Source organism: Camelus ferus, chromosome 26, assembly GCF_009834535.1.
Source record: "Camelus ferus isolate YT-003-E chromosome 26, BCGSAC_Cfer_1.0, whole genome shotgun sequence".
Taxonomy (NCBI): Eukaryota; Metazoa; Chordata; class Mammalia; order Artiodactyla; family Camelidae; genus Camelus; species Camelus ferus.
Window position 1 is genome coordinate 18091842 of NC_045721.1, and position 15081 is coordinate 18106922.

General features: G+C 44.4%; 1 protein-coding gene across 4 annotated transcripts in view; it reads left to right on the forward strand.

Moving 5' to 3' along the window:
* The window catches only part of IRF2 (interferon regulatory factor 2), a 125634-nt gene that overhangs the window by 89796 nt on the left and 20757 nt on the right, over positions 1-15081 (forward strand). For all 4 annotated transcript variants that reach the window (XM_014561676.2, XM_032468639.1, XM_032468638.1 and 1 more), the window contains 3 exons: positions 4873-4972; positions 5896-6072; positions 6399-6445. In XM_014561676.2, coding sequence (XP_014417162.1) covers positions 4873-4972; positions 5896-6072; positions 6399-6445 — 324 coding nt within the window. The remainder of the gene's footprint in view (positions 1-4872; positions 4973-5895; positions 6073-6398; positions 6446-15081) is intronic.

Genomic DNA, 15081 nt, shown 5'->3' on the forward strand with positions numbered 1-15081 from the left:
TCTTCCCAGCACAGTGGGGCCGAAGACTCCTCCACCATCCTGTCTGGCTCCTCTGCTCCGCTGCACGTGGCCAGTCTGGAGGAAGGGGTGTGTGCGGGGGCCGCAGCAGATGGCGCCTCTCAGGACATTGCTGTCACAGGAGTTCCTGGGCCACCGAGCGGCCAACACAGGCAGTGTTGTCCCTATCACTGGAGACCTCAGATGGCCTCAGGACATTTCCTCCCTGTCTGTCCCCACACCTCCCCAGGGCATCTTTTTATAGCCTCACTTAGGCTTGTTGGCATTTGTCTGTCCACATAAATATTTAACTCAGATCCTACTATTATTTCCTTCCCATTCATAAGCCGAAGAATCCCAGCTTGTATTTTGAGTGGTTTGAGGCCATTCTGGACTCTCTTCTCCCACTGAAGACTGTTGTGACTCTTAGAAAACAGGTGCTGTGTACGGGGCTTTGTCATTCACTTATGCCTTCGTCGTGTTCTGACCGTTGGTCCTTAAGTAACGGTGAAGGACTCCAGGGAGGGAGGTCCCACGATGGCAGGCGCCACGGATGTCTTGATTTTTGCTGCAAACTCCAGGTCAGGTCTAGTGCCTGACTCTCGGGAGGCTCTAGGCAATACCGTTCTGTGAATAAACAGATGAGGGATGGGCACTTGAAGTGGAGGAACACTAGAGATTCTGTTTTTGTTCCATTAAGATAATTAGACTTAAGAACACTAGGTCATGTCTCTCTCGAGTGGGGAGTCCATCAAATCCAGTGCATTCTTAGTAAGAGACAAATCGGTGGTTAATTAATACCTTAAATTTGTTTCCATCTCCTACTTCCTATACATGAGGAGGTGTGGGACGGGGTGATGGAATGGGTCGTCTGGGTTCCTTGGAAGGAGCTGTGAGGAAGTTTGGAAAAGCAGCATTATAGTTCCTGAAATGGGCCATGGCTTGGGCTAGTTACTTTTTATTAAGAGTGTTTGCAAATGTACACGGTATGCTTGGATGCTCTAATGACTAGAAAGAACAGCATAGCAAATTCTCACCTAGATTTAAAACTCACATCTAGATTGAACAATTATTAACAGTTAAAAAAATCTGTGTGTGTGAGATAAAGCAACTCCCTGACAGTGTACATCTATACCAGACCAAAGAACATTTTCTTTCTTTTTTTTTTTTTTTTTAATGGAGATACTGGGGATTGAACCCAGGACCTCATGCATGCTGAGCATGCGCTCTACCACTGAGCTACACCCGCCCCTCCAGAACATTTTCTTATATATTCAGAATACTATTATCAATTAGATAATGATAAATTAATCATAATGAGTCATCATTTAAAATGTCATTACTGCCCTGTTCATATTCACAATGCCTTGAGTATTCCTTTTTTTTTTTTCAATGTTGATTTGTTCAGTCAGAATCCAAAGAAAGCCTGCAGGTTGCATTTGGTTGCTCTGACTTGAAGCATCTCCCGCCTGGGGACAGCACCCTCTCCCTTTTTTCCTTCTCACTCTTGGCTTGTTGAAGAGACCAGGTCAGTTCTGGGTTTGTCTTCCTGCTTAGTTGTGGTTCCCCTGGACTGTTTCCTAAGGAAGGAAGGAGGCAGCCACCTCCAGGTTCATTGCTTTTCTCGTATCTCCAATTGATTCCCGCCCTGGTTATTTCTGTTCTCGTTTCTCACCGGAGATCCTCCTGGACCCGGGCGCCGAGGCCACTCCCCAAGCCCAGGAGATCATCAGGTAGTTCCTGACCTTTTCCTTCTCTGCGCTTTGAAAGCTAGCTTGTGCTCGTGTAAATATCAGGCCATCTCGGAACAAAGTAAGAAGTCCAAGCAAAAATAGCAAACGAAATTGGAACATCTTATACATATTGGGGAAGATAAGAGTTTCCACTTGGGGCCAAAGCAGGTTTGTTCGTGTTGCGCAGGATTACCTCAGATGTTCTCAGCTCCAGCTGGGCTTCTCCCTCCTGCCCACAGCTGGGCAGGGTTCTTGATACGTAAACACAAATGCAGTCCTTCCATTCACGGTGTATGATCACCCCATGTGGGGACCAGGTGCTTGGAGACTCTGATGGCACCTACTAATGTCACAGGGTCTACACAGACACAGAGCAGCGCCCTCCTTGTCCCAGGGTGGGAATGGTCAGTTATAGAAAGAGTTTTGCCTCCTTTATCTTTTAAGATGGTCTTTAAAAAAAAAAAAAAAGACACGTGTGATACGTTTATTAGCATTTCTTTTTCTCCTGCAGTATGAAAAACGTTAAAAGGTACATGTAGGTTTTTTTCATTTACCATTTTAACTATTTTAAAATGTACAGTTCAGTGGCATTAAGTACATTCACAGTATTATGCAGCCATCAGCACATCTAATCCCAGAACTTCTTCGTCACCCCAGAAGGAAACACTGGACCGTTAAGCAGCCCCTCCCCATTTCCCATTTCCCCAGCTTGTGGCAATGACTTATCTGCTTTCTTTCTTTGGATTTGCCTTTTCTGGATATTTCATTTAAACAGAATCATTCAATGTGTAGCCTTTTGTGGAAAGCTTCTTAGCATAATGCTTTCAAGGTTCACCCCATTCATAGCATGTATCAGTACAGTGTTCCCTTTTGTGGCTGAGTAATCTTCTGTTTTCTGCACTTTCTTTGCTCCATCAGTTGATGGGCATTTGGATTGTTTCCACCTTTTGACCGTTGTGAGTAGTGCTGCTATGAACGCTCATGTATAAATATTTGCTGGGACAGCTGTTGGTAATTTCTTGAGTGAAATGACTGGGTCATGTGGTAATTTGCGTTTAACTTTTTAAAGAACAGCCAAACTGGTTGCCATAGTGGCTGCACCATTTTACATTCCCACCAGCAGCGTTCCAGTTTCTCCACTTCCTTGCCAACACTTATTATTTTATGGGATTAAAAAAAAAATTCTAGCCATCCTAGTGGGTCAAAATGATATCTCATTGCTGTCTTGATTTGCATTTCCCTAATGACTGGTGACATTGAGCATTTTTTCATGTGCTTATTGGTCATTTATTTATCTTTGGAAAAACTGTCCATTTCAGGAAGCTCCATGGTGGATAATTGCTAGGTTCAGTCCTTACTTCTGTGGTTTCATGATTTGGGCATGGTTTCCAGGATACTAGGTTTGGTTTGAGTGTTTGTGTGCACCTGCGAACACAAAAATGGTTGAAAAGATCTACCTCTCAGAATCAACTTTGTGTCTTAGAAGATAGATTTCAGATTGTGTCACCCCAGATCTCCTTTGACCTAGGAAAATACACAACAGCAAATTCTTTTAAGGGTCTTTATCTTTAATCATAAACCTTTAGATTCTGTTGTGCACTTCAGGAAAAAATTCTTTCACTGAGATAAATTCATTTTCATTTTTTTCGTTTTCACGTGAATGTCAAAACTGCATTAGGTGATTTTGCTCTCTGATTTTCATCTACATTAAAAAATAAAATTTCACTCAACCCTGTTCTGATCACTGCCCTTTTGAAAATGGTCAGCATGAAGCCCTGCCTCTCTCTTGCTTTCAGTTCTTCTTTACTGACTCAGTTTTAAATACATAGAATTTCCCCTTTTAACAGTTCTGGGGAACCCTCAAATATTCTGACATATTTTTAGTTCAGGCTTTGTAACTGGTTCTATGGAGAGGCGCAGGGTCCCTTTTGGGTCTGTAGGGACCCTTTGTATCTTTCATTGTGTGAAACCAAAGTGGTGGGAAATCCCTACTGCCATTTTCTTCCCTGCTCCAGTGTCTTGTGCAGAGATTCCCCAGATCTAGAAATTGTCAGACCTACCTTGAGAGTTTAAAAAAAAAAAATGCAGCTTTCCTGGGCTTTAATCTCCACAGAATCCAAGTGAACAGATCTGTTGTAGGATGGGAAATCTGAATCCAAACTCTAGGATACGATGGGTGGTGTAAGTGACTGAATATGGGATCACACGACCTTGGCTTTGAATTTAGACACTTACTGCCATAAGTTCTTTGGTTAGATAATGTAATTCTGGTCCTCAGTTTCCTCAATTGTGAAGTGGAAATCATAACATAGACATAGCTCGTTGGGGTGTTGCAAAAACCGAAACCGAGACCACGTGGACATGCAAAGTGAACCAGGTTTCATGTGTGTAGTTTTACTATGAGTGTGACTGTGTTTCCAAAGCACTAGTTTCTAATCATATGTTTGCCAGGGTCGGTTTAAGCACCTTAAGTTATACCTCTTGGGATATAAGAGAGATGGAGAGAGTCTGCTATGAGAATTGTACCAAGGGACTTTTCTCCAGAAAAGGAGGATCATCTTCATACTAACAGTACCTGTTTGTACTTGCTGCTGTTTCCTGCAGGGTAGCAGACACACAGGGATTAAAACAAAAGCTGTGTCTGTTGGTGACGTGAACAGATCGAGCTTCTCAGTCTCTGTGACAATGGCCTCAGACCCCCCCCCCACAACTCCTCTTTAGCAGCAAAATGAGTGTTTTGGAGAAATACCTAATTTTTAATTTATCTAAGGCAGCTGGAGTTCCGCTTTACCAAATGATGGAAATAGGTGATAAGACCAAGCATGAGAAGTTTCAGTAAGTGGTCAGTTACTTGCGGTCCTGCAAAAAGAAGGAGGCACAGATGACGGAACACGCTGGCACGTCCCACATCATCACCCTTGACCTTGGAATACATTCCTGTTCTGCCAGAGTCCACTCGACTCTGAGTGGACTGGTAGACTGCCAAGGTTTAGAGCCTCGAGGGGAAGCGGGTCTGGTTTACAGCGGATAGTCAGCAAACCCAGTGATACCTAGAGGGGTCTTACTAGCTGGGGCTTGAGAACCTTCTGCAACGGTGGCCTGAAACCCACGGCTGCAGTTCTTACTTACTTTTGTTTTTCAGGAAAAGAAGATTTTCCAGATCCCCTGGATGCATGCAGCTAGACATGGCTGGGACGTGGAGAAGGATGCACCGCTCTTTAGAAACTGGGCGATCCATACAGGTATTAACCCGCCTCACCTGTAGCGGCAGGCGCTGTTGCTTCTGTCGTGGTGGTTGATACGCCTTTTTAAAAACCGAGATATAATTGACAAGTAAAATTGTAAGATATTTAAAGTGTACTTTGTTGTTGTTTTTGTTGAGAACATTTAAGTTCTACTCTCTTGGCAAATTTCAGTTAAACAATAGAATGTTAGCTGCTGTTTATTTTTACGACATACATGAAATCTCCTGGCTTATGGCTTCATGAAGATAGTTCTGAAAAACCTGTGACTCGTCCCCAGGCACATCCAGGACACGTAGGGCGCAAATGTCATCACTCAGAAGTGATGCTCCACTCAGTCCATAGAAACTTAGTCCTTAAATTTCCTGTAAATATGGTTTTTGATGAAGTCCCCCAGGTGTGTACCAGGGGGATATAGGACTTATTTGTTCTGGAGCTATAAACTTGAGTTGAATTTCTCTTCCCAAAAGGTAGTCAAGAATGTATTTATTTATAATAAAACCTAACTAGGGAGCTATTTACAGGAATGGACTTTTACTTACTGTTGGAGAGTCAGATGAAAAAGAGACCTTCCAGGTACCTGTGCCTGTTGGTCTCCCCAGCCTTCTTGCTTTCTCTTTTCCTTACCTTGATTTTCCATTTTTTTCCCATTATCATTTCCCCTTTAGCTATTTCATAGAGCCAGGGTGACCAGTTTGTCCCAGGTTGCCTGGAACTGTTGGGTTTTAAAACAAAAATTTCCACATTCCAAGAACCTTCTCAGTTCCAAACAAACCAGGACGGTTGGTCACTGTAGGTGTGGCCTGGAATTAAAAGGGCCCTCTGTACTACCTGGCCAGCAGTCCTGTCTCCAGAAATTTTTCCTCTAGATCTCATTTCCCCCCTCCTTTTCGTAACCTTAATACTTTCGGCTATTTTGTTAGGAAAGCATCAACCAGGAGTAGATAAACCCGATCCAAAAACATGGAAGGCGAATTTTCGATGTGCCATGAACTCCCTGCCTGACATTGAAGAGGTCAAGGACAAGAGCATAAAGAAAGGAAACAATGCCTTCCGAGTGTACCGGATGCTGCCCTTATCCGAACGGCCTTCTAAGAAAGGTAGATAAAGATGCTTACCTACTAAAACAGTAACGCCTTAACCTACGTTGTTGTGCTGTTGTGATTTCTTTACTTCCACATCTGTAGTCACAGTGAAGCTAGAACACCTGTTCCCCTTGTGGGTGATAATTAATTCTGCCCTTACCTGGCTGGGGAAGATGACTCCCGGGGCCCCCAAAGGCAGTAAAAGAAACATTTGAGATTGTGGCCATGTACACATTAAAGCAATACATTCATTGAGAGTTTCAGAAAGAATTCAACTTAGGGGGAATGTCTCTGTCTTTCTTCTTCATGAATTAATCCGGAACTATCTTTTGTTGCCACAGGAAAGAAACCAAAGACAGAAAAAGAAGACAGAGTGAAGCACATCAAGGTAATCTTTGGTTGTTCAGAGAGAAGGCCAAAGTCATGACCGTGTTAACGATTCACGTTCTGTCTCACGAGAACAAGTGACATGACCTCTGTGGAGCTTTGAGTCTTTCTTCTTCCATTGTTGTGTTTTACGTGCTTTACCTGTCTCCTCTTTGGCACGTACCCACTTGTAGACTCAAGTACACACATCCCCGGCTTCAGCCAGTTTCCCTGAGCGATTTATGAATGAACTCACAGATCCACGCTGAGCTCGACAGTCTCAAGCCTCCATCTGGTCCCCACAGCTATTGCCAGCTGGTCACTTAGTTCCAGCTAAGCTCCAGCAACCAGCTCCTCTCTGATACTATTAGGTGTATTTTCAGGCCATTAAGTATGTTTTACAGTATATTAAGTATTACAGATTTACATTAAAATGTATTACCTACATTTTATATATATATGTGTGTGTGTGTATATACATATATATATATATATGTAATCTATGATAGGCCATTAGGTTGGGGGCACAGGGGTCCCTTCAAGCCCTTAGTTTGTATGGATCTCAATAGTTCTTTTTTCTGCTCCGCTATAAAAACTCTCCCAACTCCTAAAGGTTTTCCACAGGGATGTGTTTGTGTGCGTGAGCTTTTCGGTAGGCTCTGTAGCCTGCAGTCCCCTGCAGTGTGAGGGTCTTTGTGTGTAGGTGGGATGGCCCTTGTTCAATAGCCAGAGAATATCCAAGCATCCTGTGCGAAACTGAGGATGAGCTTCAGTTGCTGAGCAAAGAGCAGACACCACAGTCCAGACCCACAGACCATCAGAGAGAGGATTGTCTGTTTCACTGCACCCCGTTTGCAGATGGAGAAACAGAGGCTCAAGAGAGTTGAGTGACATGAGCCCAGGGGCAGTGGGACACGTGGCCAAGTTCACACAGTGGTTTAGAACTGAGCTTAAGAGATGCCAGATACTCTGATTTCTACTCAAGAGTAACTGTTGAAGGAAAAGCCAAGTTGTCCAGACAGCACAGTGTTTAAAAGCAAGCCAATCAGTCAGAATAATTGGGGAAAAAAATTTTTTTTAACATTTTTTTATTGAGTTATAGTCATTTTACAATGTTGTGTCAAATTCCTGTGTAGAGCGCAATTTTTCAGTTATACATGAGCAAACATATATTCATTGTCACATTTTTTTCGCTGTGAACTACCACAAGATCTTGTATATATTTCCTTGTGTGATACGGTATAAACTTGTTTATCTGTTCTACATATGCCTGTCAGTATCTACAAATTTTGAACTCCCAGTCTGTCCCTTCCCACCTCCTCCGAAAAAAAATTTTTTTAATGTACTTCCCTGTAAAGTTTGACTTGTGAAGGTAGTTAAAGGGAAAACTTAGGTAGATTGTTAAAGTTTTAGACACATTTACCTCTATAATGGAAAATAAATATTTTAGGTGGAGTGTTTGTTCTAGAAACTCCGTTTTCCACTTGCAGTATTTTTACTTGGTGATTTATTTTTAAACATAGTACAATACAGGCCTCATTTTTTCTTTAATTGACGTATAGTCAGTTTATAATGTGTCAATTTCTGGCGTACGGAGTAATAGTTCAGTTATACATACTAACTTTTTATTATGGAAAAGTTTTATACACACAGGAAGGAGGTAGGTGAGGCAAATGTACTCCCTAGACCATGACCCCTGTTTTAACATTAATCATTTTATTTCACTAGTACCTCCATCCACTTCCCTATGTCCAATATGCAACTGCAGGTAATCAGCCATTTTTGACTTCCAAAAACAATCTCACGTGGTTCAGCTCAATATTTTGAAGCAGATTCTAAACATCCTATTCTTTCTTTCATGACTACTTCAATATGTATCTTTAAAGGATAGGCGCTCTTTAAAAATAGCACAGTTATTATTATATATAATAGCACATTATTGCATCCGAAAAAATTAACAGTAGTTCCTTAATAGCATCAAATATCCAATCAGTGCTCACCTTTCCAATTGTCTCATAAATGTCACAGTTTTTATACAGTCTGTTTACTTGAATCGAGATCCACATCAGGTCCACATGTTGTGATTTTTGGATATTTCTCTTGAGAGTTTTTTAATCTATAGGTCTCCTCTACATTACTTGAAAAATTTATTTTTTCTTAAAAAAAAAACCCTAGTTATTAGTTGTATCAAGTTTCCCACAGTTTGAATTTTTTTAGGACCTACATTCTGATTATTGTTGTTTAGTCAGAAAAGTGTAACGTCCACAACGATGTGATCTTGAAGACTCTGCTGTCTTCTTAAGTGTGACTATATCATATTGACTACTGTTCTCACAGCGTCTAATCTAGCTCAGTACCTGCTACAGAACAGATAATCGATACATATTTGATCACCGAATAGACGAATGAGTATTTTTTGACTGAATAGATGCATAAGTAAATATAATACGTGGGAGGGGAGTAGGGGGTTTACATTAGAATGCAGACTTAATTTCATAACCTCAGTTAATGGGGAAATAAGAACGGAGTAACAGATGTTCCCTTGTCAGCCACTTTTGCTCAGACATAACCCACCACCCTGCACTGAATATCTGATGTCAGTGATTTGGGGGTGCATCATTATTTCCTGTCAGCAAGAAAAGCTGCTTGCAATGAAATCATGACACATACTTGATTAGAGGGCACATCCCATTTCAGGGGTGTGGAAGTGCGCACCTTAGAATTGTGACACATGGCATCCTTGTAAGTAAAGGACATCCACAGTCACGCCACCCTCAGCAGTGCCCTCCACAAGGCCACGCAAGTGAGCAAGTTGTGGCAGGTGCCGCCCTGCGTGGGGCCTGGCCCTCCTGACCCAGGGAAGCAAATGAGAGACCTCCTCTTAGGTGCAAGCACGTGAGCCAAGTTCCATCCAGCCAAGAGCACCTGGAGAAGTCCCCCTGTGAAGATGTGGTAACTTGTCCCTCAGAGAGACAGTGTTCCTTCAGCAGAAGGCTGGTGACTCAACAGAAATAAGAGCAACCTAACCTTTAAATTTCTTTAAAAAAAATTTTTTTGAGGGGAGAAGTGATTAGGTTTACTTATTTATTTATTTTTAATGGAGGCACTGGGGATTGAACCCAGGACCTCGTGCATGCTAAGCACACAGTCTACCACTGAGCTACACCCTCCCTGCCACCACAGCCACTTTTCAATTTAAATCTATTCGCATTTGTCCTACAATGAAGCAGCAAAACATGGAAAAGGCCAGTCAGTGGGCTCCCCAAGTTCCATGGCTCTTGACTGTTAACACCATAGCGTTCACTTAATATGTCTATAGAATGGTTCAAAGTTAATTCTCCAGGTTGTCTGGAATTGTATAAAGGACCTTATCCTCACTGAGCTATGAATACATTACTTCTCATTGTGTGTCAAAACACCTAACTGCAAGTCTGCGTGTCCTGGGCATGGATGCAGCTGGACGGAGCAGGTGGGTTTCTTCCACAGAGAAAGTCTGTCTTGTGTGAAGTAACTAGGTATGAAAGTCTGCTGTTCAAAAACAAGCTCTTCCAAATCTTCTTTTAATTCAAGTTGAATTAAAGTTTTAACTAGGAAAGGATGTTTATAACACATGGGCCAACTGTCAGAAGTTTTCTTGGTGTCATTCAGGCAGTTTATCTCCATGCTGTATGTCTCCTCAGCAAAGAGCTTTTCTGAGACTAGGAGACCCGAGGCCCATTGTCCGTGTAGCAGGTGCAGAAACGCTGCCTCCCTGTCCCCTGATGCTCTTCCTGGGAGTCTACGCTGTGTACTCAGTGAGCCACGCTTTGCTTGAACTAAGCCCCCGCTGTGTGGAGGTAACAAGCCATCTAAGGAAAAGAGAATAAGAAACACAGCGGTGAGCAGTACTCCCTTGTACGTCATCAGAGCGTATTCGTGTTTCAAAAAATGTCACAAGGCAGACATCAGTAAGGATAGAAGTGAATGAAACAGAGGGGTCTTAGTGGATATTTCTGAGCCTCTGCCAAGTTCCAAGCTCTAATTGTTTCCTCATTTAGTTCTCCCCATGATGGGCAGGCTATTGTCCTTTTGCATATGTGGAAGTGGAGGCACAGAGAGGTTGAGTAATTTTCCCCAGGTTGCACTGCTTTTTGGAGATGGGATTTGAATCCAGGCTAGTCCAACTCCAGACCCTGTGCTCTCTCAGCACACTCAGTGGGTCTCAGTTTCTCGGACATTGTGGGCTCTGAGCCAGGCTGTGGGGGATGGAGCCAGTAAATCGGTGGGCCTTCCCTGGCGCCAGGAGCGTCAGGAGTGAAGGCCTGGAGATCGGAGTTGCTGTTTGGTCTTCACCGGACGAGTCAGGAAACTGACTTGGTTAGAGCAGGAGCTTGTGCGAGGGAACAAGGGGAAACAAAGACGTGCAGGGAGGGAGGGAGGATTAGGAATTAATAACCTCCTGCTTCAGAGGATTGTTTGCAGATGAAATATACATGCTTGGAAACTGTATAGTGTGTCCAGAGCAAAGCATTGGCGTTATGATGGAAAATAAAATCAAGAACATTCTTGAATGTCACATAGTAAAGTGTAGGCCTGGGCTCTGTTTGTTTTGAATGCAGACCTCTGGGTAGAAGTTACAGAAAAGCAGGTGTTGGTTCAGCAGAACTTTCTAGGAGGGCTGTTGGCTCCAACAGTGACTTGAGCTGGATTGAAAAACAGTGTACTCCCTGCCGCTATCCAAAGACAGGCTGAGTGACCACCTGTCAGGGCTGATCCGGGAGTGATCCTTTCATGGGCTGCAGGAGGTCTCCAGTTTTTAAGCCTTAATGAAATGGAAACACAGGCTGGCAACCCCCTTGAAATTTCAAGTCCCCGTGGAGGGAGCAGGTGAGCGGACTCGCCCCACCTGCTTTGGTGTCTCCTTACCCTACTGGAGAGTCTTGAAAGGACCGATCAGAGCACAGTCTGAAGACTGGTTGGCTGAACAACCTCTGTGGCTGCTTTTGTGAAAAAAGGCAGAGTTGAAGTCCTTGGGGAGGATGTGGATCATGGTGGAACTGATGTCTAAGGGAGGGCTCTCTCACGGTGGTGGGAAGCAGTGGAGTGGGGAAGAGAAAGTGTAGATGAAGGTGGTGGCCGTGGGAATGGAGAAGAAGAGATGTTTCTCTGGCAAATGGAAGAGGATATGGAGGATGAAGACAGGTGTGGATCAAAGAGGAGGCCCCGAGTTTCCAAGCCTCATGGACGGGAGGATTGGGAGTGAAGCGTGTCTTGTGGAGAGGAGGGTGAGTTTATCTTTGAACGTGTTGAGTCAGGAAGGACAGAGGGCCCTCTGAAGCAAATGCCAGATAGGAAGTTGGACCTAACAGAGCTCGGGTAAGTGTTGGAGACTAGATGTGTGGTCATTTACTCAAGAATGATGCTTGAGGCTGTGAGAACAGATGCCTTGTCCAAGAGAGACACCATGTGAGATGAAGACAGAGATTCAAGGAGAAGACATGGAGAAAAGTGAGCCAAGGAAACACGTCTAAGGGGCAGCTGCAGTGGGAGCAGGGGGAGGAGAATGAAGACGCTCTAGTTCCAAGGAAGGAAGCTGTTTCTAGGACTAGGCAGGAGCTCAGTGGAGCTCCTGTTCTTAGTGGCCTCCTGACCTCCGTGGCGTAAAGTGTGCAATTCCCTGGGCTAATTTCATAAAGCCCAGCTGTCCGCCTGAGATTTGGGTTAGTAGAGAGACCTAGAGATGCCCTTAAATTTGGCTTCAAGGAGACTGGCTTTGCACAGACGAATTAGGGCGTTTCTTGGGGTAGGAAGTTTGTTTGGGGATGGGAAAAGGTCTTAATGGCCATTATATTTGGCCTCAAAGGAGGGGACATCTAGACAAGGGGCTGTGGCACAGGGATGAGACAGAATGGGCTTGGAGCTGAGGGGTGAGTGGCCTTGGTTGTCCTCTGACCCAGACCCACCCCCAAACCCCTCCAGCAGGTGTGGCTTTGAGACCAGCCAAAGGAATATAATTTTAGGGATCTAAGGAAGGCTGTCCTGCCCCTAAACTCTCTCTGGTGCAGATTTGCTTTTGCCTAAAATCCCTTAAACTGTAGACCAAACCTTGGATTCTGTCATGAGGAAAACAGTTCCTGGGCATAAATATTTGGCAGAGTTAATGCATCATGGAAGGGCCTGAACCAAAGCACCATCTTTTTTTTTTTTTTTTTTCTTAGTTTTCTTTGGGGCAAGGTGATTTACAAGAGAGCCTATGTTTAAAGTAAGAAAGGGAACAGAAAGAGGAGTCTGGCTGAGGATTACCCAGGCCGGGCTATGACACAGCCAGGTGGGGGCCGGGTGTCACAGATGACCAGGACATGCTGCGGGCAATGGTGTGCGTGACCCACAGGGTCTCTATACACATGTTCCATAGAGAAACTTTCACCCTTTTTCTTAATTTGGGTCCCTTGCTTTTTAAAAATGATATACATAATTTAGGTTTAGATATTTGTATTCTAGTCATTTCCAAATTTTTGATTAAATGTAGTGAAGACCCCTGTTTTCCTGCTCCCTGGATGGTGGATGGAGACCTTTCAGGGAGGTGCTGGCTGCATTTCACTGTGTAATCTGCCGTATTGTCCTTCCAGAGTGATAGTGCCTCCGAGAAGTTTTGCCCTGAAGACTTTGAAATCGACAGGATATTTTTGAAGTGGGGATGGGAGGAGGTAAAACAATGTTCAGAGCAGCCCAACTCAGTCTCCCTTGGCAGGGCACACAGTTCCATTACAGAAGCAGTGCAGGATACGAGGTACGGACCTGGGGAGTAAAACGACGTTGCAGATGGTTCTGTCTCAGTCTCCGTTGGAATTAGTACAGGATCCAAGGGTTTATTGAGACAGAAACTTCTAGAACTGGACCATGTTGCCTGACCAAGGGCTGGGTTCAGTGTCTGTATCTCCTCAGAGTAAAAGTAGTGTGATCTTGGAAAACTAATCTGGTCTCTGAGTCATAGTTTTCTCAAGTGTAACGTGACAGAAGTGGCATTTGCCACTAATTAAACTGTAGATCATGTGAAGCACACAGAGGTCTCCAACTGAGAAATAAGATTAATTGAGGTTTTTAGACATATGCAAGTCCTACTGCCTCCTTACTTTCAGAAGAAACCTAGAAGCAGAATAAGTGGAAAATAAGTTGACAACGAAAGAAACTCATAAAAATGAGCAGTTCTTTCCGTTATTCTTTAAAATGCTCTGCGCTTAGTTACTTTGGGGGGATTGAAGAGATGGAGGTGGAATAAGACGGCACATAGGGCGTGACTGGGGAGGGGGAGATGGAGAGGGGGCCGTGGAGGAAGCCAGAGAGGAGGGCGCCGTCAGGAGAGTGGAGCATCAGGTCGCTTTTGTTAAGAAGGGAGAGAACAGGCCTTCCTACTGGATGCCAGAGTGTGGGGTTGTGGGGGAAGAGACTTGAGGAAAGGTCATTGAATTTGTTTGGGAGAGCAGAGTTTTATTGGGGACCTTAGATAATGGTGAGTGTTTATTTAATAATAAGTGCCAGGTGAATATTTATCTCATTTAATCTTCACATCATCCCTGTGACATGGCTCCTATTACTGTCCTCAGTTGACAGCTGTCCGCAGCCCCCTACGAGAGCATTAAAGATGTTCAAGTCCTGTAGCCAGTGCAAGGCTTGGGCTCCAGGCCTGTGTGACTCCACAGCCAGGCCTGTCTCCCCACCCGCTCTCCCACCCCAGGAGCCGGGAGCTTGGTTCTGAGAGTGTAGTGGCAGCCATACTGCGGGCTTCACCAGCGCACAGGGAGGGGGCGGTAGTGGGAAGGCAGGAGCACGTTCAAGAGTTTGGCTGTAAAGGAGGAGAGTGGTGACTCAAATCACAGGCAAAGGAGGTTCTTTCCAGAAAGGACAGACTCTTGGGAATTTAAAAGAGATGCTGCAGGGGAGAAGGGTAAACACTCTGCCCAGTGGAGTTATCTTGGGCCCTTTCTGTGTTCAACCTTTGGTACATCTGGTCAACCCTGCTGTGTGTGATCTTTTTTGTTGTTGTTGTTAAAGAACTAAGCTATACAGTGAGGGAATGTCTTTAAAATCCTGGTTATCGTGGTGGGAGTTTGCCAGGTGGGATCATGAGGGAGGAGGTAATTTCCCCCTCCTTCCCATGGTGGCTTCTCTAAGATTTTGCAGGATTCACCATCGATTCCAAGCAACACATGAATTGATAAGAACATCCTGCATGCCTTGGAGGTGTCCACCACTCTAGATTTTTCAAAGTACAGTCATATCCACCTCACATGATCTTCTGCTCCCATCTTGTATTCTTTCCCCCTTCCACTCTCCTTTCCAGTTTGGTTTCCCCAGGAGTTGTCATGTGTGGCTTTTTTTTTTGGTCTGATTCTATTGCTATCATAGATGCCAGTGCAATCTCCCCTTGAGGAGAAGCTCTCTTATCAAAACACTGAAAGTCAGTACCCCAGCACTGGCTCGCCCAGAGCTGTCGGCACGTTCAGAGGTTGGAGGGCTCTGGTGCCTTGGCCAAAGCAGAACTGAGAGCTGTGCTAAGGAGAAGGGCCTTGTTCTAGTGTCATTAGCATGAATGTGGAGCCTCTCGGGCTGCAGGGGCCATTCCGGCCCTCGGGAGGCACTACGTGGAGCTGTGGGTGTGGGGCTGCTCCACGGGACTCC